Source organism: Anarrhichthys ocellatus, unplaced genomic scaffold (assembly GCF_004355925.1).
Source record: "Anarrhichthys ocellatus isolate YVR2014 unplaced genomic scaffold, GSC_Weel_1.0 scaffold35, whole genome shotgun sequence".
NCBI lineage: Eukaryota > Metazoa > Chordata > Actinopteri > Perciformes > Anarhichadidae > Anarrhichthys > Anarrhichthys ocellatus.
The window spans coordinates 4,890,925-4,917,310 of NW_022280065.1; the positions used below are offsets into that span (position 1 = coordinate 4,890,925).

General features: G+C 40.7%; 1 protein-coding gene across 1 annotated transcript; it reads right to left on the reverse strand.

Moving 5' to 3' along the window:
- Positions 1-1,024: 1,024 nt before the first annotated feature.
- Positions 1,025-25,911, reverse strand: LOC116393935 (uncharacterized). The gene is made up of 5 exons (XM_031866666.1): positions 25,660-25,911; positions 25,171-25,303; positions 15,839-16,003; positions 2,222-2,311; positions 1,025-1,363 (listed from the first exon to the last, which is right to left on the reverse strand). The coding sequence occupies exons 1-5, from the start codon at positions 25,791-25,793 to the stop codon at positions 1,271-1,273; spliced, it is 615 nt and encodes a 204-aa protein (XP_031722526.1). The 5' UTR covers positions 25,794-25,911; the 3' UTR covers positions 1,025-1,270.
- Between the last annotated feature and the right edge of the window lie 475 nt (positions 25,912-26,386).

The window sequence follows — 26,386 nt, forward strand, 5'->3', positions numbered from 1 at the left end:
TAATGAGCTCACTACCTGCATCTCCACTCCATGGGGATGGGCAGACAACACTGTTACTATTACAATGTGTTGGCATTGGACGCTGTCAGCATCAAACCATCTTCAGATTTAGTACCACTGCTCACTGAATGTAAGAGGCCATTATTTTAGATCACTGATACAAAAAGATGATCCTCCACAGAGTAGCTGTCCTCACGCTTTGCCATAGAGAGATGTAAAGCAATCTGGGAGGACTTTTGTGTTAAGCCACTGCTTTTTCAAACTGAAGGGAGGAGATTGATGTTGTTCAACCACCCTCGGTGTCCCCCCCCCCAGGTGCTTCCTTTCCAGCATGACTAAACTACATAAGAGAGCCCCTTGAGCAGAGCCGGAGGGATTACATCTCCCGGCTCCCCTCAGAATGTCAGAAGGAGCTGGGGGACATCACTTTGGAGAACTACATAGGCTGCTCAGCTTGATCTGTTGCCACCATGACCCTGACCTGGATATGGGACTTGAAATTGGATGGTTGGACTAACACAATTCTTGTTGGCTGACGGTGTAGGTACCAGCTAGCGATTTATTTTCATTACAGGAGAAAATAAAAATCTTCCATACCCATACATGCACTAGCTTTAAACATTTAGATGAATGACCATGTACACATTGTATGTATTGCTCTCTGTATTAAGATGTATAACCATAAATGCATTTGTTCAGCAAACAGAGACCACTTAACTGAAAGCAAGAGGTCACCAATGATGGCATCGGAGGACGAGAGGTCTGATCTTTTTATACAGGTTAGAACTCATGCAGCGGAGTTCTGGATGGGTTCAAATTACCCAACTCCAGAGATGGCCAGACCTCAAACGGTTGAGGTCCAGTCAGATAAATAAAAACTGGCAAGAAAATATAGACACAAAGGTGATTACCAGTTTCGTGCTGTTTGCCCAAACCCAACTGACAAAGGTCGTCACCCCATATGGTAACACACGTCAGCAGTTCCTTTTCACCTACTCCGTCTCTTCTTCTCTTGTCCCCGTTGAGTGCAAACAGACTGTGATGCTGGAGTGTTTCTAAATGTCTATCCTGCAATCTGATGAAGGCCAACTCGCACAAGGATGGGAAGTTGTTGCCAGGCAACTCTACACCTCCGGCACTTCTCTTTATTTTCATTGTTTCCCCTGTTGGATCACGCTTTCTTTGACATCACCACAAAATAAGAGCAGTTTTTTTGCTGGCCCATAGCCCCAGAATATACTATTGCCAGTGAAATCAAAAGACAGAGGACTTATAGGGGAGATGCCAGGAAGGTTAAAAGGACAAGGAGGTTTGGATCCAGGGACAGGTGGCAGGAAGAAGGGACAGAAGACAAGGACTCTGGCTACAGTAGATCAGAGAAGAGATAGAAGAGTGAATGATGGAAAAGTCAAGGAGTGAACCTCAAGACTCTTTTAAAAAGTGTTCAAATAAAAAAAGATGTGAGAATGTACGCATTAACATTCAGATGACATTTGAGTTACAAAATATTACGATTCTATTTCAACAGTACTGCATGAGAACAAAGTCGTGATAAAAACAGTGAAACAAGGTCATATTTTTCTAATATTAACAACTTTCTTGAGTTTGACTTTGTGGGTAATGAGTCAGTTAGTTACACTGTCTTTGTTAAAGTCAATCCTATTCAATCCTAACGCTCTGTGGTCTATGCAAGCCCTCTCTCCTTGTCTGAAAAGTCTCCGTCATTCATTTTTGCATCTAATTTATTACCAAACTGTTGCATTTTCAAAGTCTCTGTGGCTTCAGTTCACATATAAAAACGTACATACAATTCTGGATGAGTAGCATGTGACTTTTGTATATATATATATATTATTACATAATTATGTATTGTAGATTTACAGGAGCTTTCTCTACCTCAAACAAACATCTCAAGGCAATTACAAGTCTTTGGTCCACTTTATATTCCAGTGAGAGTGATATGTGACATTTACATAGAAATTCTAATGTGTATGGGTGTGTGTACATGCCAGCGGAGACATGTGTTGTTTGACAGAGATTTGAAAGTGCAGAAGTGCAGAAGGCAACAGATGCTGTCTCCAGATGTCAACATTTTAGCTTCTGTCATAATGTTGTCTGGCATTTGTCATGTCAACAAGTCTCTCATCTTGGGGGGTGGGTTGTATGATCCAGCGGCTAGAAAGACACATTGTACAACACCTGTAACTCTTCTTGTACTCACAGTTCTGTCAAACACAGGAGGTCGGCTATAGCAGACTGCGAGCAAACAACTAGAGGAAGTGGTGTAGATAGAGACCCCTGTACCCGTTTCCTGTAGATGGGGAAAAATAAAATAAATCTACTGACAGGAAGCGTACACATCCTCCTTAGGCTTCAAGGTAAACTCAACAGACATGTTTTAACAGTGGCAAGGCATACAGGGACACAAATAAAAAGACTCTTAAAACATGTTTTTTCTTATTCTTATGTAACCACGATGGCTGACTAAGACCACGTTCTTATTGAGAGCAAGAGCCTGGAGTAAATGTTGGAAAGGAAACACATCACACACTGTGAACACATATCCACATAAATACAAATGTTCAGACATACACCGACTCACACACACTTAGTTTTCAAAGTTGTCACAGGCACAGTGAGTGTGTCTGGATTCCACCCGTGGGGCCATCTGTTCTTGTTTTGGCCAATTCGAGGAGACATAAACTCAGGAATCATTAAGGATGCAATACGGCTCCCGTGTTAATCACAAGCCTTCGCTCATTTCCATTGAACATGAGCCACTGGGCAATGGGGAAGAAGGGTTATTCACAATCTGTTCAAGGAAGCAACGTTTTAAAGGCTACTTAGAGGACAGCGGGAGAGATTGTGTGCAGGCTTTTACAGGTTTTCGGATATGAATAGAATATAAAAACTATTTGCCCCACTTCTAGCATAAAATAGTTTGCTCAAACGCATTTCCATTGTGCAACAACACAGTGTCAACTGATGAGAATCCACAGTAATGTGTGAAATGATTAGGATAACACTTATTTGGTTATCCGACACTCTTCAGGATGTAGAGATGCGTATTCCTCATTTCCTTTGTCTGAGTGATAAAGACCTTTTCAACATAAACATTCAAAATGGGCCCCTTTGTCATGTCTTTTTGCAATGTTTGTTAATGCAGTAGCTGACAGGAGGCAAACTTGGACCTAGCAACATAATGACAATGAAAAGGTATTTGTCTTGGCCTTTAGTTTAAGCAATACTGGCTGCCTGAAATATTGATTGATGGATTTGAGCTCATTCAATTACACTAGCATTGTATGTCTGGAAAAGAAGCTATGGTAAAAACTTGACATGCACATAATGGTTATGGAGTTTGGGGGGATCATGGGGAGATTACATAATTGTAGAAGAAATGTAGAATTATGTTGACCTGTGAACACGACAAGTGTCTTGTTGCTCCCACTCAACACCTCCCTACACAGGCCTGCTGCCGTGTCCCTGCAAAACCACATCCTTAACTCAGTCCTACGCATCCAAGTTCTTCCTCATGTTTTTAGAGTACACCTCCCATCTCTCCGTTCTGCTACCCTCCTCAACTGCTACAGGTAATGACTGACCTGTGCCACTATCCTTTTTATCACTTTGAATTCTCCCCATTTCGGGCCACAGGGAGCCTTTTTGATAGACTACATTAGACCATAAAAAGCTAGCCTTTTAGAACGGACATGATTTTCCTCCCCCTCCCTTTAAAGAGAGGCCTAGGAGCTGCCTCGGTTAATGGCTCCTCCCCTAGTAAACTAGACTTCTATTTTGGTGGGCATAATGTCAGTTGACATAGTGCTACCACCACTGGAACATACAATGTACAAATTTGATAAAATCAGGGTGGAACCAGCTCAGCTATCATGGAAAGGCTTGGATGACCCTGAAGGTATACAACGGCGGTGTGACATTACAAATAAAAACACGTATTCTTTTTTTATCCTTCCGAACATGGTCAACAGGGACCAACAATTGATCATATCACTGACAAAATTGTCCTGTTAGCTCAGCTCAGAAAGGTGACTTTCAACACAGAGCTGCAAACTGAGCCCAGTGCCTCGTCTGAAAGGGATCTAACACCATGTTTAGTTCCCCCTGAATGCATTTCAAGCATATACAGAAAGTAGTGAAAAATGCGACTCTATGACATGTGAAAAAACAGCTTATGTAAAATGCATGAGCTTCATTTCATTATTTGTCCTCACTGCTGATTACACCTGAAGAGGCCAATTAAATCAATAGGGCATCAAACAATGTTTTTGGTACCATAGAAGTTGAACTTTAACACAGGTCTCCTTAAAAAAAGAAGGAAAAGAGAAAAGGGTGATTTGGTAATTACTCTCATCGCACAGCTCACTGCGCTGTGCGAAAATGAGCCCTTGAGGTCTACTGAAAATCTCCAGGTTTGCATTGAAAACACAATTTTAAGGATCATCTCACTTAATTACTCCACTTGTTCTAACTGATGCTCTGTGATGCAACACAAACAGTACTCTGACCTCCAGCACACTTCTGATAAGTAAACTGGTTTGCTCCCTCTGTCCTTGGCTTTCTCCCTCTCCACCTTTTAATATATTGTTTTGCTGACTTGCACAGACACTTAACATGTTTAATTAGAAGTTATGTCATCCAGAACTGGATGACTTGAAAAGAAAGCCCTGAATTAATGGCACTGAATTGGTAGGCAAAGGTAGACAACATATCGCATACAGTGCAGAACAGCCTGGTGTGAAAGTAAACATGAAGAGACTTGCCTAAAACAGATAATCCATCACAGTGACCATCATGTCCACTTTGAATATTGTCACAGGTTACGTCATCATTAGTGATGCACTGCACGGTATTCAAATCAGGCATCAATTCTAGCTGCATGACCACAACAATAAGTCAACTTTGATCAAAATAAATGATTAAAAAAATGAAGCACATGTCAAGTTCATGCGAGCTGATTATAAAACCATAATGAAATGAATCGAAAGTCTAAGCTGCATGACCAGTAAATCAAACAATTAATCTGGTATACTTTGTAAAAGTTATGTGAAGTATGCACACATTTACATTTGATAATAATGCAAATCTTTATGGGCGAAGCGGTTTAAAAAGTAGTGACAAAAACCTGCATGTTGCCTGTATCCTCTGCCACCTTTTGTCATAAGACAGCCCCATCTAGTGTAAGCACAACAAAATACTTTAACCTTAATGAAAGGTAGGGAGCAACTTGTCTATCGTATTATATCCTATATGCTATAATATTTATAGTATATTCAAATATATTATCTGAAAAAAAAATTTGTAAATCTAAAAATGTAGTATTTCATGCAAGAATAATTTATATCAATAAGAGGAAATGTCTCATTAATTGAGATAATAATAAACTGGACAAAACTGTTTTCAAATAAAAAAAATTCAAATTCTCCACAAGCTCAATAGTACCAAAACAGACTAAAATGAATACAAACATATTAACAATGTACCTTGAAATCGTTGTTAAGTAAGACTGATGTGAACAGAACATCGACTGACAGAAGATGTCGACAGCAAGAGAGAATTGTGGGAAGATGTGGCATGAATACAAAACAGAGCAAATGATTGGCCTTTCCTGCTGTTGTCTTGAAATGCAGCATTGTCGTTCAGGGAAACGTTGCCAGTAGCTCAATCAGAAAGAGGATTAGATCAGATATTCTCAAACATTTGGCATGGGCCCACTAGTGGGCCTCAGAACGTCATCTAATGGGCAGAGGAGGAACAGCTAAATGGTCAAATTAAACAACAAAAAAAAAAAAAAGTGTTTTGGTCATTTATAAAGGTAGTCATTTGGATTTCTAAATCTGCTCAAGAGTTCCCATAACAAAAACATAGTTATTCAAACCAAGTGTAATGTCAATGACCAGTTATGTAAAAGCTGCAAAGTGTGTGGTGAGGAAATATGACCCTGAAAACATCACATCTGGATTCATAATGGCAGGCATTTTGGTCATTATGGCCAGTGAGTGGCATAACATATACTTCACATATTTTGTGTCATGTATTATGTAACTTTACTTTTATCTGAAATACAGGTTCATTTAAACTGGAGCATTTATCTTTTGATACATATTCAGATTAAATTGTCATTGTTAGGCACTGTGTGATCTAATTTCAGCAGAATGGTCTCGTGTGGACTCCAGTGCCTCATGTATTCAGTGCTGTGGACAGTGTCAAATTCAGGCAGCATGGACACAGTGTAGGGTGGCCTGCTGATGTGCAGTACGCAGGTGTAACCTGAACTGGAACCACGATGTATCCATTGTGTACGTGCTTAATCAGATCTGATGTCAATCACATGTTGCTATAGACGCATTGCACACATCAAGAAGATACGTGCCTGCATCACACGCAATGACAGCTGCAGTGGATGCTCCGATAGTCGATCCAGTTTGATCTTCTAGAGTTTGATTCCCGTCTGCTGATGACATATAATTAAGTTTAATTTATGTCTTTCCTGACATATCTGTGACATCTTTAGTCTGAATGTTTTTTATTTTAAATAAAATTAATAGAGAGAACTAGTAAGCAGCCATTTGAGACATACTGGAGAGTTGTAGTTAAGACAGGTTTGCATTAGCCTGAAAACTACTGGAGTAAATTCAAAGATCGGCGGGTTAAAGCTCACTGTGGACAGTTAGGAAAATATCATACAAGTTAATACAACATGAATGAGACACACTTCCTCTTGGATGAATGTATGAACACAGTAAGCAAAGTCAAAACGCAAGCAAGCAGAAAAAGGGAGCAGGGAAATGGGGACAAAGCAGGATGCAAGAGGAATAGAATCAGATTCGGAGATTCATGTTTTTGGATTATTGAAGCATTTCACCCACAGGCAGCATATTCCCCAATCTCTCCTACTGCTGCAGAAAGCTCATAGGGAAGTCAACTCTTTCCCTCCATAGACTGTGGGAAGATCAACTCAGTCAGATGGGATAAAGTCAGCGTTCAAAGCAGTAGAGATTAGGAGAAAGGAGTGTGTGCCTATTTCCGTGCACACACGCACACGCACACACACACACACACACACACACGCACACGCTTCTGTGCATACTCTCTATGAGAGGAGAGAACATTGCTATTCAGCAGACTCCAGCTGAGTGTGTGAGGAATATGACGAGGCAAAAAAGAAAGCAGGAGAAAAAAAAAAGGGGGAGTTAGTGGAAAGAAATTGTCCCTCGGGCTTTCTGTGTGAGCAGACTCCATCTTTTCTCCAGCCAGAGAGGATCTGTCACAGTTTACTTCACGGAGACTGCCCCGCCACCGCCGGAATCAAAAGCCCAGCATGTCTATTCCAAGAGGGGGAGATAAAAGGAAGAGGGAGTTTGAGGATACACATAACCACACATCTGTGACGTAGAGATGAGGAAGGGTGGAAATACATAGTTATGGCGATACCTCAAAATCTGGGTGCAAAGTTTTTTTATCTGATCTTATTTCATTTTTTTTTTACATGCTCCCTTAAATTATACAAATTATACTCACAAATCTCCTGCAGTGAAAGAGAGTTAATTAATCCATAATTCAGACAGATACTGTATATTCCAATGTTGACATTTTAATTGGCCGAATGCAAGATCCCGATTGGATACAGCGATAGGAAGGCGATCATATCCTCATATTCCGGTCTAGTAACCTTTCATGTCAAGCTTGATTCCTGTTAGCGCTCATGTTCTTCATCAAGCGATTAGTTTCCTCATCTTTATTAAACCAAATCTTAAAGTCAATACTGCCTAGATTTCTCTGTCTGAATTTGCACTGAATTTAGAAAGACAGACATGTTATGACATCAATTACATGCATTTCCCTTTTTAACTGCTCATAGGGAAAATTAAACCAGACAGCACATGTTATCATTTGTGACAAGCTCTCTATGAACCATCTCTTAAATTTGATTTAATTTGAACTCAGAGTAAAGCTGACAAAAGAGATGTTGGTTTCCTGGCTGTAAATAGATCAATGTCTCCATCTAGTGGTTTGCTTTTGTAGTAGGCGGTGGTTTTATCAGCGTCAGGAAAGGTGTACCAGCCTAACGATATGATTGAAACCCTGAGTGTTTCTCTTTCTACTAAGGAATACTTTATCTCTTATAAATCCTATCTACAGTTGTAGAAGTGGTGACACTAAAACATGCAGATAAGCTGTTTGTGTCTTTTATGCATTCGACAACAATTTGGATACAAATGTACAGTTTATCTTTAAGGCACAATCCAAATATAAAGCAAAATAAGGAAACACAGGATGCCAAAACTCCCTAATCTATAGTGAGCTATTAAAAAGAGGGACAAACAACTGAATGTAAAGACAGAAGAAAGAGCAGGACATGTAGAGGCAGCAGGTCCTGTAGCTTGCTGTGTTGCCCTTAATCCTGTAGTGATGTATTGGCTCCCAGACAGGAGTCCTTATATCTTGTATCACATTTTTTAAAAATGCATACCATCAGTTACTAAATCACAGGCTCATAGGAATCACAGGGATAAAAATGAACTACAAAGTACAAACAAATTTAATAATAAGTTTGTTAAGTTTTATCTTTAAGTGCGCAAAACTGATTGAGTTTATGATAACCACTGTTGCTATGTTATTATGAGTGTGTTACCAATTTTAACACAGATACAGCGTCCTGCCGATGGTCTATCACTATTCCACTGATCTACACATGGTGGTGAAGCACCAAGGAGCGCAGCAATGCTCCAGTAAAGACTGCTAGCAAGTAAACATGCATGAAAACAAGCGTTTCATGTTTAATGAGGAAGGATAAATACATTCTACACATTTCCTCATGGATTTTGGCATTTCTCTCTGAGGTAACAACTGCACCAGCAGAGGGTGACTCTTTCACTCTCTATAGGCCACATTTTAAAGAAACATGCCCACTTATTGCCCCTCCCCCTCGATACGTGCAGAGCTTCAGAGATGCCGTTGCCCTGAACAAAGTATTTCATACAGCACTTTGGCAGTGAACCATCCAACAGGCTCAACCAGTCAACACCTTTAAATACCGTTTACAGTCGGCCTGGTCTGCAGGCTCAGGAGCCACCTGCAAATACGAGAGAATCAGGTCTTCGCTCAGAATCCCTGATGAGGGCCGAATAGCTTCAACTGTTCTCTTCACTCACACCATGAGCTCGGCTCTTCTCTCTACTTTACACAGCTCGATTAATCTGAATAACCAAGCATCTGAATGGATCAATCACGGTTAGTCAACAGCTGACAGAAGTCCGTAGTGATAGGATGATGGGTGCAGTGCCTTAGCCCAAATAAATCAGATTTCTGAAACCACTTTCACAGAGCACTACTCCGATACATTTTTTTTTTTGTTATCTGAATTCTGAAATGTTTAAAAACATTTAAAGGGTTAAAGTGTGGCAATGTTTTAAATTCACACAATGACTCTTCTCACATGAAATGCATGTATGCATGAGCTGATTTTGAAGAACAGTCTTTCCTCTGTTTAACTGTTTCATCATGGCTAAAAATAGAGTTCATTCTGAAGTCCTCATTTGTAGAATTAAATATTTACCACTAGCATGTTGATTCAGTCATGAATAAGACATGTAACTTGGATTGCTCCAATGAGCAAACAGCCAAACAGGCTAAATAAAGCACTCTCTCCGCCTCTGACAAACGGGTGAAACCTACAGTACATGTGAAATATATACTAATACTTGAAATATCCTCCTGACTCAGTGAACTCAGATCCAAAGTGAAGTGTCGTCTATATCTGTCGGAAAGGACTTGTGGTTTGATGTTCATTCTGGGAAATGTGGGGCAGGTGCATCTACTCAACTCACGTTTTTTTAAAAGAAAACTTTTTTCAATAGTAATAGTGAAGATGCGAGTTGAGAGGCCCAGTAGATGTGACATTTTCACTCTTTGGCCCACATGCGACTTCACGGGGACGACAGCTGAACTGCTGCCTCTGTTCTGTCTGAACTCCCTACTCGTCTCCACACAATGTGTAAAACAGAGATGGTGAGACAGAGTGTTGTTTCTTCACCAAAATACATTGAAGAAGGAATATTTATAAGGTTGAAATTATTCATCATGGAGATGGAGCGACCTAAATTCCATTTGTGGCTACAAATTTAGTGACGCGTTAATGTAAGAAGTTGCCTCTTAATGATCTTTTGGATAATTCTTCAGGTTAAAAAAATGGAACTGCTTCACCAAGTAGAATTCTAATTTGCTTTCCTAGTTACATCACATGCATGAATTAGATGTCATGGTTCTACACGTCAGCCATGATAACTTCCCAAGGCAGCACCGTTTGGTAAACACAGCTGAAGGACTGAGGTTTGATTCAAACTTTGTATTAAGTTATGTTGTGAGACTGATTTGGTTGGTTCAGTGCAGTCTGACAAACTGTGAAAGGTTTCAACTTGTGTGACATAAATGTTTCATACAATGTGGATACAAAGTTTACAACCGCTGGTCGCTTTGTTACTGCCAGTCACAACATAACAAGTTAGGTGGAAAACGCTAATTATGCATAATTACTTGAAATTAAAGAGGAGACAGGATTCACTTTCAAGCGCATTGATATAATGGATACAACCATTCTCCAAACACCGATGCCGAGATGCTAATTTATGTATTCTTTGATGTAAAGGTTGAGGAAAATAGGAAGCGTTGTACATTTGTGATCGTTGTCATGCTGAACTTGCCCCTGCCAGCTGGAGACACTAAATAAAATATAATCTCATAAATATGGAAGGCTGGATTTTTTTGCCAAAAATCTTTGCCACATTTTCACAGTTGCCTTGCTTTATATTGTGAACTTGAAATTAATCATAGTGTGAATTTTGCGATAAGTCGTGTTTCTGTGTTTGCTCCGACCTATGACGAATGTTTCCTGCCTTTGTGCCCAATGCATTTAAGGATAGACTGCAGGCTCCGGTGACGCTTTTCCTGGGAAACAGTTTTTTGTTTCTCCATCTTTCTACAGAATGTGGTGAAGCATTAAACGAGTAGTTCATTATCTTACAGATACGACGCAGCTTAGCAGATTGATAGAAGAAATTGCAATTATATATATACTGTAGATACAACAGCTATATCACTCTGGTTGGCGAGTGCACTCCTGTCTTCATCACACACTCTTGATCTCATATTTTATATTCCATGGTCTATACATCCATCAATGTTCTATACCTAATCATGATCACAGGGCCTATTCCAGCATTCACTGAATATCTAATAAATATAGGTCAACAATTAATTTCAAGGCTCATAAATGTCAGTTAAGTCTAAACATTTACTAAACACAACAGCTGACATGAAAATCTATCAGTCAGTCAATCGACCTGTTGCCTTATATTGATTTCATTCATTCCCTAACTGCCAGCGAATTAGCACAGCCGGTCCTCTATAATTCCAGCTGATATATGCCAAACAATAGTGGCCCATAGGGGAGACATGCTTTGGGACTTCAGCACAATGTAAATGATTAATATGTGGCCTTGGGCTTTGTTGAAGCCCACATCGCATATCACATGCCCCTATAGCAGTGTTGGCAGCTGTCATAGTCACCATGAAGTGTGCCAATTTAGACCTGAGCCAAAACAACACGTCAGACAGGCGCAACTGTCCCTTCCTCCAAACACAAGGTGACCAAGTCGTTAAGCACGTGCATCCGCAATACACCTAGTGGTGCACGTATGGAAATATAGACTCACTTGCCAACAACATGGGTACATCATTTCTCTATCTAGTAGCATAATTCATCTGCGTTTGAGTGTGTAATCTGTAATATCAGGAGTTTTCTCTCCTTCTAGAGAGCTGGTAATGCTGCAACCGACCTGAGCTTATTGTTGTCCTTTTTGTTGAACTCATATTTGGGCACACAAATAAGATATTTTGTTATTTAACTGCTGTCAACTCACACTTCAAGAGCATTTAGAGCGGTACCGATAGTAATAATAAAGTATCTATCCAGCATTTTTAGTTCATTATTATAAATGTCAATAATTGCTATTAATGCACAGTGTTGAGCACAATGAAGCAGTCCTATTCCTTTAACGTTTGTATTCTAAAAAGAAAATCTTAAATGGACTTCCTCAGATGCAGAGTCAAAAGTCAATTTCGGTCTGAAATTATTACATTACAATGGATTTGAATGCTGAGGCGAGCACATTTGCACAGTGATTTTGCATATAGTTAAACTTTGGTGACATTTGACACACAAATTTACACCGTTGGCCAATTTGAACCCATCTTGACAGTGCTGACTTTTAAGAAAAGGAGAGAACCAAAGAGTCCTAAGTAGAAGTTTTCATATTAAGCTGTGTTGTACCATCCAAAGTCATCAGAGAGGAGTGGATTCAATATGCTTCTTTGAATTAACTGTGTTCAGTTGTTGTCTAAGTACTGAAGCACAAATGTTACGGTTCTGTCTTGCAGTGCTTACAATGAAAATATGATTGTTGTTGTTTTGACCACATATATCTACCAAAAGGACATGTATAGTAGCTGATCAAAACTGATATGGTTTCGCGAAGGCATGCAAGCGTAACGGAATTACATTAATGCTTATTAGTCAAAGATAAAAACGATACGTCTTACAGGAGTGTGGAGGCAATGTGCTGCTATTACCCATTTCTAATTCCTGCTCCATTTCTCCCTGATGCTCACCCAGTCATGAATAGCTCCCTCTCCCTCTCCCTCTGTCCTAAGGCAAGGTGACGTAGAAAGCACTGAATAAGCTTTAATGTCTATCCAGACGCAGTCTTGTCAGCTTTGAACTATGCTTTTCTGACCATCTTTTCTATGCCCATCAGCCAGAACTCTTGTACTAAATTGATTCTGCACACCAAAGATCTTTGAGGAAGGGCGTAGACAACAAAGCAAGGCCTGACAGCAGACCTGAGAAGTACTTCGGGCATGTGAACAGAGGCAAGAGAGGGGTGATAGATAAAGTGGGTGAGATATGGCAGTGATGTCTTGTTTGGCTGCAGGGCAGAGGTTCACATTATAGATTTTTACAATGTGTCTTTGCACCTTACCCGGTGTCAAGGCAGTGCTTATGCAGATGTGTGAACGTCTCCTGATCCTGCTGCAGGAAAAGCAAGCGCTGATACTGCTTTGGTGTGAGAGCTGCGACTGAGAGGTCTCAGGCTTTAACTTGACATCAGCTAATGTGAAATGACAGGGTCCTTGGGCAATACACTGATCTGTCACCTGCTCACAGCCTGAACTAACAGTGTCGGCTACAAGGATACAAATATAAATGTGAAATTCAAAAGTTTCTTGATTTGACAAATGCAACACCTCTTTTTTGGGCTAAGAATTTCAGAACTGTCAACGTCTTCGTATTTTTATAGTTCCAGTATTTGTCTGAATAGGTAGTGATAGATACTGGCTGTGAAAAGAAGGAATGTCTAAAACACACACACAGCCAGAGCTTAAATGTTGGCCTCTGCAATGCTGTCGTCTCTAGATTTTAGCAGTGAGCTATTTTGGCAGTGATAACGTTTGTTCCATGATTCAAACTGTCGTTATAATCCACATTTGGTTCTCGCTATCCCAGCTTAAGCTAATGTGCTTCTATGGATTTCTGTTTTATCAAAAAAACCTCTTTTGAAAAGCAGTTTAAAGGGATTTCAGTCTGGAGATGGAAAGAGATAATACCGGTGCAAAACAGCCACCAACACAGAGAACGATGCATCATCTGAACTATTTAAAGGAAACATTGTTTCACTGTTGGCTGGTGAGCCGCCTGCAGTTGCACTGCACTGCATTAGACATCCTTCTGATTATTTATTGCATGCTAGATAATAGGCAGTCTCTTGCTCGGGCGATATATAGGTCACATGTGTATAATCAGGATATGGAGATGCACATGCAAACTCATTAACATATCATGTGTAGCAGGATTTAACAAATATCACAGACTATGGCTGGGCCCCAGATTCTCTTACATAAGTCAGTGATGACATGGAAGTTGTCAATGTGTCACTGATACCACATAATCTATCCAGGGTGACTGCACTTGGACTATACACACAGAAGTGAGATGGTTACATAACAAAAGGATTTACATTGATTACTATGCCGGTGACACAATATGTTCTTATACCTAAACTTAGAACATACTTTTGCATGTCAAGGACCCCGCCAAAATATGAGCCTCTGTTCTAGATTGTTAATGTTAAATGTGAACAATACATCAGGATACACATTGGTGTGTTGCAGCAGGTGTAGCACAGAACACATCAGATCTTAAAACTCACAATTCTCCTCACAGTCTGTCTGTCTGAGACGTGACAGCTCCGCGGGGCAAAGAAGCAATTAACAAGGAGAATGATTAGTCTGATTGAAGCAAGAGAGAGGCAGAAAGGAAGAGCACGAGTGGGAGAGATAAAAGAAAAGACTTCTGACAAGGACTTTGTGACACACACACACATACACATACACTAGTGACTGATTTCCCCCAGAGCCTCCGGGCGTGGACCACGGCTGCCTTTGGAGATAAACTGCACTGCTATCTGTTGGAGATTTCACTCTCTTATAAGTTCCATGAAAGCTGTCGCATACGTTTCTTGACGTCAGCATAAAGTGTGCCTTGCTTTTGCTTGGATGTTTAAATCTATCTTTGTAGTTCTCATAGTTCGTTCTTACCTTCTGTAACAACCAGATGGCTGCTTTTTCAGCAACGTTTTCCTATTACCGTGTACATGTGTAGGTTTTGAATGTGTTGCACGTGGGCAAAAATACGGTGGGACCGACACAAAAATATGGATTGATTTGCCGAGCTCCTGCATTTCTCAGCCTTGCACATAACGCTGCTTAGCTGACAGTATCCAACCTGGTGTGGTGACAGCCCATTCATTCTGGTGGCATACAGGTATTTCTCAGATAGTGAACATATACTACACATTTTCACCTGCACACCTGGGCGAGGAGATGTGTCTCCTGTGACTGTGTGTAGCTGTCTGCGCAAACGATATTGCAGCCACATTTATCGTTCACATACAGACACTGCTAAGGAATATGCTGCAGCTGCTGAAACTGGAGATAAAAGTTCCAATTGAATTGGTGGGTGGCAGTGTGGTAGCTGAGCTGTGCTAAACAGAATCATGAACTATGATATCTTTATTTATTTAGGTTTCATCCTTCATTAAGTAACTTAAATATTCCAGGCATCAAACCAAGTTTATGAGTGTAATGCTGTGTTTTAAGCGTCGTCTATCAGAGCAACCGTTGAGCAAGCAATTGTGTTGTGTATGAATCAGTAGTTTTATGGTGTCTCTCTTTGCTACATGCTGACCCAGAATAAAAATGCAGCACAAAACATCCAGTTCCTCCACTTAAACGTTTGCAAAAACGTCAGTTTGACCGAAGCACAGGATCTCCCTGCATTGATATTTGCAGGGAAACTTTCTCCAAATGGATCAAGATGCACAGCTGTTACATTCATCTTAGGATGATTTCACAAAGAATAGAGATGGACTTTTTGTTTGAGGGAAATCAGAACAGAGTCATATGTTGTATATCAATACAACCATTACTGGTAAATGGTATGCATCTTAACTCACCAACTTTCTTGGTCTGATAACTTTATAACATGTTTAAAATTGTTCAAAAGAAAAAATGCTGCAATGTTAATGCGTCATTAAGTCCATAATTTGCAAGCTGGTCTTCATGTGTTGAAGTGAAACATTTGGTATCATACAACTTCAGACAAAAGGCCTGCGTTTTTCCTCTTGGTGCTGCTACAGTGAATCCTATGTAGACAGCCTCATGTGGGACGTACATACTGTAAGGTGCCAGTTAAACCTACTTGTCTAGTCCTGTCTGCTCCTCTGAAGACCACACGTCTGTCGACCATGTCCCGATTATGTCTGCCCGGCCATTTGGCCCCATCTGGTCTTTTTCCTCTCTTCCCTTCAGGACATCCACATGTTCCATCACTCCAGCCCTCCTCTGCTAGTTGATCCTCGGTGTCCTAATGTCAGAGAGAAGGCATTATACAACTCTGCCGAAAAATAATATCCACCCCCTTACTGAACAATTCAAGTCATGCATCTCCTCATGTAATCAGATGAAACATCTGTTTTTGTAACGCTTGTAAGCAGAATAATTATTCTTACATAAGGTGGTATTGGGGGAATTGACATGAACATTATTTCATTAGCGCTTACATATCGCTATTTATGGTTGCTATTGAAGGTGATCAGATTGGATGCCAGAATCTCCCTCGGGCAGTTGCATGCAAGTTACTTTGAACTCTGCTCTGTTCACTGAGGCATGTGGAATGGGTACAGTGGGGCAGATGTGAATGTGTCTAAACAAGCCCCAGCTGAATTCAACAGGGATGGAGGCGCACACGAGCGAGCATGAGCACGAAGAGGCAAGTAACAGCGCAGACGCGCAGTTGTGCCGGGAGTGTTTGGGAACCTATCGACTTCTATGAACATCTTTTTCAGAAGAGGCAGGGTTAAGATGAACCATGACTGCTGCTCAGAACGAGACCTTGTGATTCTCGCACACAAAATCCACTGTAGCCTCCTGTATGACCAGTTAGCCCTGTGGCAAAAAGAGTCTTGAGACTTCATAGAGGCAGACAAGTAACTTGTCTTGTTTTGCCTTCTAAGAAGGCAAACTGTAATTAATAGAGGAGAATTTAAACTCTAATTAATGGAGGACAATTGATAAGATATTCACCTTGATATGCCCTGCCAATGTTTCCACTTTCAGTTTGTGTGCAGTTGCATTGTTCTTCTGGTTAAGCACTAGTAGCCTTGTAAACAATTGATGATATTTGGGGAAATCCAGCAGCTCCACTGCGGCGATCGGATGGTTTTACAGTACCACATCCATCAGCCATCTGTGACCGGGTGGACGACATATGAAAATGGCCTGAAAGCCCATAAGATTACATTGTTAATTACTTTGTAGTGTCTCTTGGTGTAGATGGCTCCGCTATGAGAAACTACAAAAATACCGAGCGATATCAGTACACCTGCTAGTTAGACTCGGCATACAAAAGCATAGGGTGGCAGTGTTTTCGTATGTAATATTAAGCTCGCTGCCAGAAAGGTATAAAAAGGTTCGCACAGAGAGTTTATGTATAAATATTACTTCATGTTTTAAATTATTTTTGAATACCCCAGGGACCCGTGTCTACCCCTTCTGGCAGTGAGAGTAATTACAAAAACATTGTCGACATTCAGGGAGATAGATTCTATCAGGGATTAAAAATGATCCTATAGGTTCTCAAAGATACATTTAACCCGGCATTATGATTACAGAGCAAACTTCTCAAAGTTTACAACAAGCATCAAGAAAACACAAAGAACACTGACCCAAGATCTGCATTTGCTGTAACTATGTAATTTTGTTCTCTTCTTGACCAGACAAAACACAACAGCTTTAGTTTATGCAGTGAAAAGTATGAGACAAAAAATCCGACAGAGATCCATTAGAGACACAGTTCACATACTGTCGTTCCAAGAAAATCCTCATACTGTGCATGAAATCCATACCAACAGTCATAATAGTGTTCCCACATGCCATCTCATCTGTACAGTGGAATAGGGTTAAACACAGATTACTATACTTTTGCTCTGCTATTAGGACATGTTGAGAGGGCTGTTGGGTCACACTTGTTCTGGTTGAAAATAACAATTATCTCTGCAATAGCTGATTTTCCCTCTATCGGCAGCAGAAACCAGGTGTTAACAACAGTAGCATTACATCATCTTTTAACTTCATATAGCAAGCTTGTCATGAAACAGCTAGTTGCTAACTGCGTCTGTCAGCTGTTTGATATTGAACAGGTAGTGTACAATGGGTTTTTAAAGATTTTTCACTGAAACACCAAACTTTTTACTCTGATGGATGCCAACAATGACAAAGCAACATGCCAGAAATTAATTTGAAAAGCTGTTATTTTCAGATTTAAATAAAAAGTTTATTTTGGTCATCCTATAACGGTTTGGGCCTAGAAAGGGTCTTTGTCATCTAGATCATGAAATATATTGCCACTCATTAGTTATAATAGGAAAAAAGTATGATTAAGCCTGACAGATGAAAGGAGAAATTCAATTTCTACTACACAGCAAATCCAGTTGCTTCAGGCTTACTGGATTTTATGGGTGAGGATGGAAGAAGGGCATTATTAATGGGAATTATTAGCGAAAATCAGTCATGCCCACCCCACTCGGAAGCAATGTTCAGCATGGCTTTGAGGCACATAATCCCCAGCCGAAGTTTTCTCCGACAATGTGAGTGAAGTTCAGTTGGGGATGACTGCAGCTCGATAATGTTAACCAAACAATACTTCCAAGTACTAAATGGAAAGCAGAAAAATACCCACTGCACCACTGTCAGCTGTTCCTGTGTGTGCTCTACACTACTTGCATCGTGTCACAGGAGAATGTGTGTGTGTGTGTGTGTGTGTGTGTGCAGGTGACAACAGGTGGGAATATTAAAGAGTCTCATGATAGTAATCTGTCAGTTAACCAACCATGTGATATAGCAAAAGGCCACCTTGGTATTCCAAGCACATGCATGCAGCAGACTATGAACCCACAAGGATGAACACATCTCATAAGAATCCCAAACAGCCACCACAGTACTTCTGGCCATCTGCAAAGCCTGTTGGTGAGAGTGTGCGCGTGTGTGTGTGTGTGTCCAGGGCTGACTAATCTTGGCCGTCATCACAAATGGCCCACTGGAATCATCCATCACATTCTTTGTCCTCCACAGACACACACCACACACACAAAAACACACACACCATCGACTCCCATCTCCAATTCATCATCCTGAGTCAAGCGTTCAACTTGCAAAGTGTCCCCTTTGCCCCTCTGTGCTACCGTGGTATCATTTTACTTCAGCAAGCTCACACCTGAGGCCGAGTCCCATCTGCCTGCTACCACACGCACGCATGCATGCATGCATGCACGCACACACACGAGAAGATACATCTATAGTAAATAAAGTAAGGAAAGTGAGCTGGGATGGAGGGATTAACCTCCCTTTACTGACACAAATGTAACATATAACCCTGGTTAAAAATGTGTACATAGGTGCAAGTAGAGAATTTTCTGCAGACTACGTGCCTAAGTAAATCCAAACAAACCAATCTGCAGAACACACACATGCATGGGATACTTTGGCTTATACTACACAAGTGAAAAAAAATGCATATATAGGCTACGTCTTTATATGTGTGTGTGTGTGTATGTGGTTTTCCCCAATTCAAAAATGTGTCAAATATCCTGCATACATCCTCCCGATAAGCACCAAGTTCATTTCTTTTGTTTACTTCCTTCTTGCATGCTGTTAACATTGTGGATATGAACCTTGTAAAGGCACTTGGAAGGAAATAGTTTTAATGATTGGCAATACTTGTACTTTTGCTGGGAATTGAACTTGGGACCTATTTGCAGTGAGCAAAGAATCAAAATACTGTAACCGATCTGATTTATCTGAAGTCCCCAAGAGGGACAGAAACCTTCAGTTCTAATACATTCCTAAGATTTCCGCAGAGGGCCAGACCAATATTTACATTATGTAAGTATGTAAGACTTCTTTTCCTGCCTATTTTAGGACTTCTGTCATTAGATAATCTAAAGTAGGTATGAGGTGTGGAAAATGCATTTGAAAAGCAGTCGTGGGCTTACATTTGGGGGTAGAGTGATATGGCTTTTTTTTAAAAGCATAAAATCTAATAGAATATGACTAAAAGGCCAAGCAGATAAAGCAATTACAGTCTGGCGAGCCTCCTTAGACACATTTGTCCTTTGACGACTGGAACATGTGTCCTCTGCTGGGATTTGCAGCCCATCACCACGTTACATAACTATATTTGGGGACGGTTCCTTTCAGCACAGTATGACTGAGAGGATGAACCGGGAAAGAGGAACATGCCGTTCCATGCTTTGTCCCTCTCTTAATGACAAATGAGGAACACATCCCTCTTTCCCTCTTGCAGTCTTGCAGTCTTGGCGATTGCCAGAGTATGATGGTGTCATTACAATCTTGTGAGTGCTTCCTGTCAGAGGAGGTCAGGCTGTTGATAGTTTCTGGAACAGCCAGCCAAAGACAAAGTCATGAAAGACTTTATGTTCAGAAGTAAAACTGGTAAGAAACAGTCGGTGAGGACTGACAAAGGAAAAGATTTGACGCGGTAAAAGCTCCTCTCTGCTAGGTGATGGGGTTATAAAGATTATTAGGTACAAATCGACAGTATATCTTGTTTTTGCGCATCGATTTCATTTGTTTCATACTTCAGTGTCACAACATGTCCCAATAACTAACAAAATATATCTTTAGTTTTAATGTGAAGCAAAACCCTCAAAAATGTGTTATCCTATATTTGCTATAAGTGATTATGAAGGATGTAAAATACACACATCGATTTAACTTTGACTTTTGCAACCGAAATATAATTTCATTAACTTTTTCATCTCGGGTGCTGTCCAACACAATTTCTTAAACCAAGAAGATTCGATTATTTTAAGTTGTTAAATGTTTAGGAGCTTGGCCCGCTTGTTGGATTTTCATAACAAAACTCAAACTAGGCTCGAAGCCAAGAGTTTCTTCCTACGTTTTTGGAATGCAGATTTTCAGCAGCTGCATTTCTCCACAGTGGTTGATAAAGTATCACCTAAAATGTATATATAATTTAAAGTAAATTACCTAGTGACAATGAATCCTGCACAACTTTAAATAAATTTGCATATATCGCATGCATAAATGCCTAAAGTATATAAACTCATTTTAAGAAGCAATATCTCGTCGTCGAGTTGCTATTTATTCCTCATTTCCATACTCTATAATGACTCAGAGATGAGGAGTCACACATTCAGTATTTAATCATAATTTACACAAGAGGAATTGAGTAATCATTGAATACTCACTACAAGGCTGTGTCATCGTCTGTGGTACATGTATCATTCGCTTAATGAGGCAGTCATTAGGGACAATGGGTTGCCAGTTCCGTGGCTTTGGGGATGAAACTCCTGGCTCACAACAGATGAGACTAATTCCATTCCTTTTTCTCATCCTTTTTTACAAAATGCACACATTGCCTTAGCAGACACTTCTTCACTCTCTCCTCCTGTTTTTTTCATCTTCTGGATGAAACGGGCCAGATATACAGTTTGAATTTGTGCATACAAAAAGCATGCATACACCACTCACCACACATTTCTAAAACAAAAACAATTAAACAATATTGTTTATCCCCTCCTGTCTCCCTCCATTCTCGCCTTCCTACTTCCGACGGTGCTCCTCATTACAGTGATGAGGGTAACTGGCACTGGCAGTCAAGCCAAGCAACTCTCTCTCTGCCTCCGCAAATAAGCTCCATTTTCATTCGGTTACAATAATCAGTCGCATGGCTGAGAAAATAGAAAAAACAATTCCAGTGATGGAGCAATTTGTTGCATGCGTTTTGTTACAAGATATAATTTGCATGATGTACTGCCAGCTACGGATGGACATGCAGAAACAGTAAGCAGGTTAAGTTGAAATGAGAACTTGACAAGCAAGCCATCAAATGCAAAAATGAATGATAGTGAGACCGCTACAGTGTGAGACTGTTCAAGTAAACAATACATAAAACGTACAGCTTAATTTGGGAAAGCGGTGCATTAAAACATGCATTGCATTGTGTGATGTCTGTATACTTATTGATGGTAGCATGGTCCAATGTAATACTGCTTAAGAAGCCACACTGTGGACACTGCACACATCCCTAGCTCCGTTATGTGCATGCATGTAGAGATCGGTTACAGCTATAGACACTCTGACGGGTGCTCCTGTTTCGAAAGGCACCAATAAGAAATAGCACTAGCCGTGTAAAATCATAATTTTGCAGCCACACATATCTTATTGCATGTAATGGCTTCAAAAGATTGACTGTCGGTTCTGGAAAAATATCAAAGCAGAAATTGATAAAATCATAGAAGTGGATGGAAATGACAGGCTGTTAGAATAGAGCTTTAATAAAAAAAAAACATACTCATAATCCTCCTCAGCTGAGAGACTGTTGAAACACTTTGGAAATGTAGTTACTCTGACACACATGAAATACATTTAAAGAATTCCAATCATGTTCTTACTCACATAACCCCCAAGGCATTAAACATGCTGGCTGAGACTTTTAAAACAATAATCACCAAATGAATAAATAAAAAAAAGTCTGTGGGATCTGCTGGCACACACTGACCATGACATTTTAATTTGTGTTTGGACTGTAATCTGTATCGATTTTCTTTGGTATGTGTATAAAAAGACATTGCTTTTCTGTTATTGTTCCAATTAATGCACAATGAATCCTAATTTGGTGTAAAATACAAACATGTCCATGAAATTGATCCAAGCACGCAAACAAACTATGAGAAACAAAAATAATGGCCGAAATGTTCCTCACATACATTGTTATTGTGGGAAATTTGAGGATGATCTGTTAATATCTGCTACTATAAACATCCCACCTGTATTTATTATAATAGAAATTCTCGTTAAAAAAGTAAAACCCATCTCACAAAAAGGCTGTTATTCATAAACACGTGACATTTATATTAAATCTCCCTCGCCCCCAAACGCATGGAGCCAGCCATGTATAAAATGTTCCGTGAAGGACCCAGAAAGGCGGAAAAACAAACATTAACACCAACTGCGCTGCGTTTCTGAAAATAGCATTTCTAATTAGTTAGCTACAGTCACGGCATTTGTATCAGCACAGTTTGCATCAGCACACAGCAGTGTACGCGGCCATCATGCCAAACCAATCTTACTGATTAATCATTGAAATCTGGGCCACTTCTCATCAGCAGTCACATAAACTGAGATTAGAAGATTATAATAACCAAAGTACTGATGGCTGCAATAACCAATCTAACTTGATGGGTTGAATAATATAAAGATGACCCCCATCAAGGCAACCAAACATCTAACTTAATAGGTCAACCCGTCGTTATTTTGGCTTCTAGAGAGCCAGACTCCCTCTGCCAGTTCCTTTGTTCTCTCTGACAGCTTCCACTCTGCGCGGTAGCGTGAATCATCTCTCTCAGTGCCTGAATCTACCAGCTCAATCCTCAGGAACATTTCTTTCTCCAAGATCAATGACGCTAACACAGAGTCTGTAGCTTGTCTCGCTCTCGGCAGTCTGGGGGAGGAACGAGAAACCCCGCGACAAGGGGGCGGACCACTTTTGACCCCTCTGCTTCGTACTTCCTCTTCCTTGTGTTTCACCAATGTCACTGCTCTGTCATCTGAGGTAGACGTACTTGAAGAGCTCTCATTGGTTGAGTCGGAGCTGACAGAAGACCGCGTGTCCTCCGATTGGTCGAGGTCCACTTGGTAGGCTAATTTCCTGTTACTTTGCCTGTTGATGGACAGACAAGGAGGCCACCGAATGGACAGACATCTCGTCATGGCCAGCCATAATTCCTGAGGCCTGAAAACACCTGACCTCGGAGGTTGATTTGTGTCACAAAAAGCATCCCGCTTCTCCAACCGCATGCATTCTGCTGTTAATTCTGCCTCCACCAGGTCTGTTACTCCGTCAGAGTTCTTTGGCAACAGTCCTTCTTCTCTGCCCTCTTTCTTTGGCTGTAGCTGATGATCTTCTCCGAAGCTGAAGGAGCTGCTGAACCTCTGGCTCCTCTTCATCGCACTTCCTGCCTCCACATCGGAACCGGACGACGAGTCTTCATCTGGTGAGCATCCACGTGGTGACGACTGATCTTTATGATCCGTTGACTGGGGCTGTTCACTCTCTTCTGACTCACAGGAACTGCTCGTCCTCTGGCCTTTCCTCATAATTGGGCAAACGGGTCCTTCCTTTTTTGGCCTAATATGTCAGCTGCCTTTTGCTGCTTAAATTGAAAAAGGAATATAATCAAGGCTACCACAACAACAACAACAGCCGCAGCAGCAGCTCTGCTAGCATGGCACTTTCTGACATAATCTCTGCTTCAAGAGGCACAGCTTTGGCTATGGAGATGGTCAGTGATGACGCTGCGGTGTCATGTGCTCACATGCACACACACACACACACACACACGCACACACACACACACAGAAACCCCTGCATGTGTTCACGCTCTAGTCGAGTGAGCGGTGACTTGCCTCAGAGGGATGTGATGCCACATTGCATGATGTCATACCTAGCCGCGAACCAGGAGTCGGCTATGGTCTGTTTTCGTGCGAGAGCCCAGATGGTGAAAAAGATGCCCTACCCCCAAAATTGACCTAGATGTGCAAAAGGGAAGTCTTGATAAATAAACGTTGATTTTTTCCCCCTTTTCATCTCACTCTAGTTGGTATCCACTTCCAAATAATAATAGTAAATAACAGTTATTATTATAATAAATGATAATAATAATAATAGAGAAGGTGGACTCTGTGTTTACACCATGATGATTGGTGCTCAAACATAGTCAAAGTTGATGGGCAATGTTTTCCTGATGGCGAATGTTGTATGTTAAGATGTCTGCCATATTATCTGCCCAGAGAATTGTTTTTGACGCTGCCGTTTACATTCCTTATGATGCAAATTCAAAAAAAGCACTACAGGAATGCACCAGTCTTGAAGTTTTGTTTGTCGTGTTTTTCTCGTGTTGCGAATGGGCTACAACTGCATTTCGTTGTGCATCCCTGTGTTGCATAATGACAATTAATAATCCTTGAATCTTTTTATTGTCCACATTTTTTTATTTTATCTTTTTGTCTGAAAGTGTAATGACGCACCAAGGTAGATGTGTCCCTAAGTTTGTAAGATCTGGATGCGAGTATCAGCAGTGTTTCTATAATCTGTTAGTGTACACAAACAGAGATATCAATATAGAGGATATACTAAATATAGCAACCACTAAACTTGTTATTCACAACAGATGTTTTACAGATAACAATTCATGTATGAAATGCATTTATCTATTAGCTTTTGCATGCATGTCTGTTGTATTTTGGAGGGCTGCGGAACGGAGATTTACAGTCACCTACAGTTTCACCAGCTGTGTTTGTGTAGCTGAAAGTGCTCTCTGTGTAGTAGTAGTAGTCGTAATAGTAGTAGGGTGCATCAGTATGTGTGTCTGTTTCTTTCTCAGTAAGTACCTCATGTCACACGTCGACAGTGGATGTAAGGTCACTCACATCTTCCTCGCTTTTCCATTTATGGTTATAGGACGGCTGTTCAGGCTGCATGTCCCACTGTTCGTTCATACACCTTCTTGCATCACCTCGGGGCAAAAGGACACCAGCCACAGCAGACTCCAGACCGGCTGACCTTATCGCACACAGGAAGACACACGTTACAGCTGATAAGTCTGGTCGCTCAATTTCTGTGTGGGGGGGGGGCGGCCACATATCTTTGAGATAGAGAGTGAGTCACTGGAAAGATTATAAATCAGTAGCAGATATCAGAACACCTTCACAGTTACACCTGTTAGGTTACATCTCACATACTAACATTAGGGGTGATCAACAATATCAGATGCAAACCACTGATGAAAACATTTGCTATGTATTCTCTCCTCCATGGACCAATCAAAGCTGCTTAGACTCTCACACTTAAATAGCAATTAAGAGGCTAATACATTTGAACAAGCCAACCTATTACATATAAAAACAAGACTGCCTTACAGCATGATCAGCACTTTTTCTTTGAAGCGATTGTGTTCGGGAGCTCCTTCTGGGTCCTCTTGTATCCGAGTCACTGATGCTACGTCAGAAATGTAGTGGTGGGAGAGCACACAAAATATGGAGGCACGCTGCATCTCCCCTAAAATGTCCCCTGGCAGACAGACACGGGGCTTGGCTGAACACCATGCCTCCCTGGTGTATGGAGGAGAGTGTGACTGCAGTTTTCTGCAGTGTCTCCTGGCCGAGGCTGTCTCCAACAGTAAAAAATCACAACGCTTTGTTCATGAATAATATATCATAAAAGAGTGGGTATTGTGTATTAAAGGAGGCTGAACAAACATTTAACTATTGAATAGCTCTCTATAACACCACTAGACGCCAAGACAGGAACCAAAAACAAAGCAGTATTTCAGATCAGAGGTTGGACGAACGTGGCGAGAGGCCAAACAGCTTTCACCACAATCTTATCTATGATTTCATTACTCTTCATATCAGTTTCTCTCAGACCTTTACTCGTCACCTTGATAAAGTAGCTTCAATTAAAAAGTGTACACTGTCATTTTAGCAAATGTGTCATCTATTGAAAGACACAACACGGTGTTACACAAGCAGGAACACTGTGGAAAAGGTGGAACTGAATTGGAAACACAACGCCTGTTATGAATATCTTTCCAACTTTACCGAACTATGAAAAATTCATCACAGCTTTGGACTGCAGCTGCAGACT

Excerpts from the sequence above, each read along its gene's own strand:
- LOC116393935 (XM_031866666.1), bottom strand. The coding sequence starts at position 25,793 with ATGCAGCGTGCCTCCATATTTTGTGTGCTCTCCCACCACTACATTTCT. Across the intron at positions 2,312-15,838 it reads GAGCAGACAGGACTAGACAA|GAAACGGGTACAGGGGTCTC; the intron begins GTAGGTTTAACT and ends CCCCATCTACAG. Across the intron at positions 1,364-2,221 it reads CTCCTGTGTTTGACAGAACT|CCAGAGTCCTTGTCTTCTGT; the intron begins GTGAGTACAAGA and ends GATCTACTGTAG.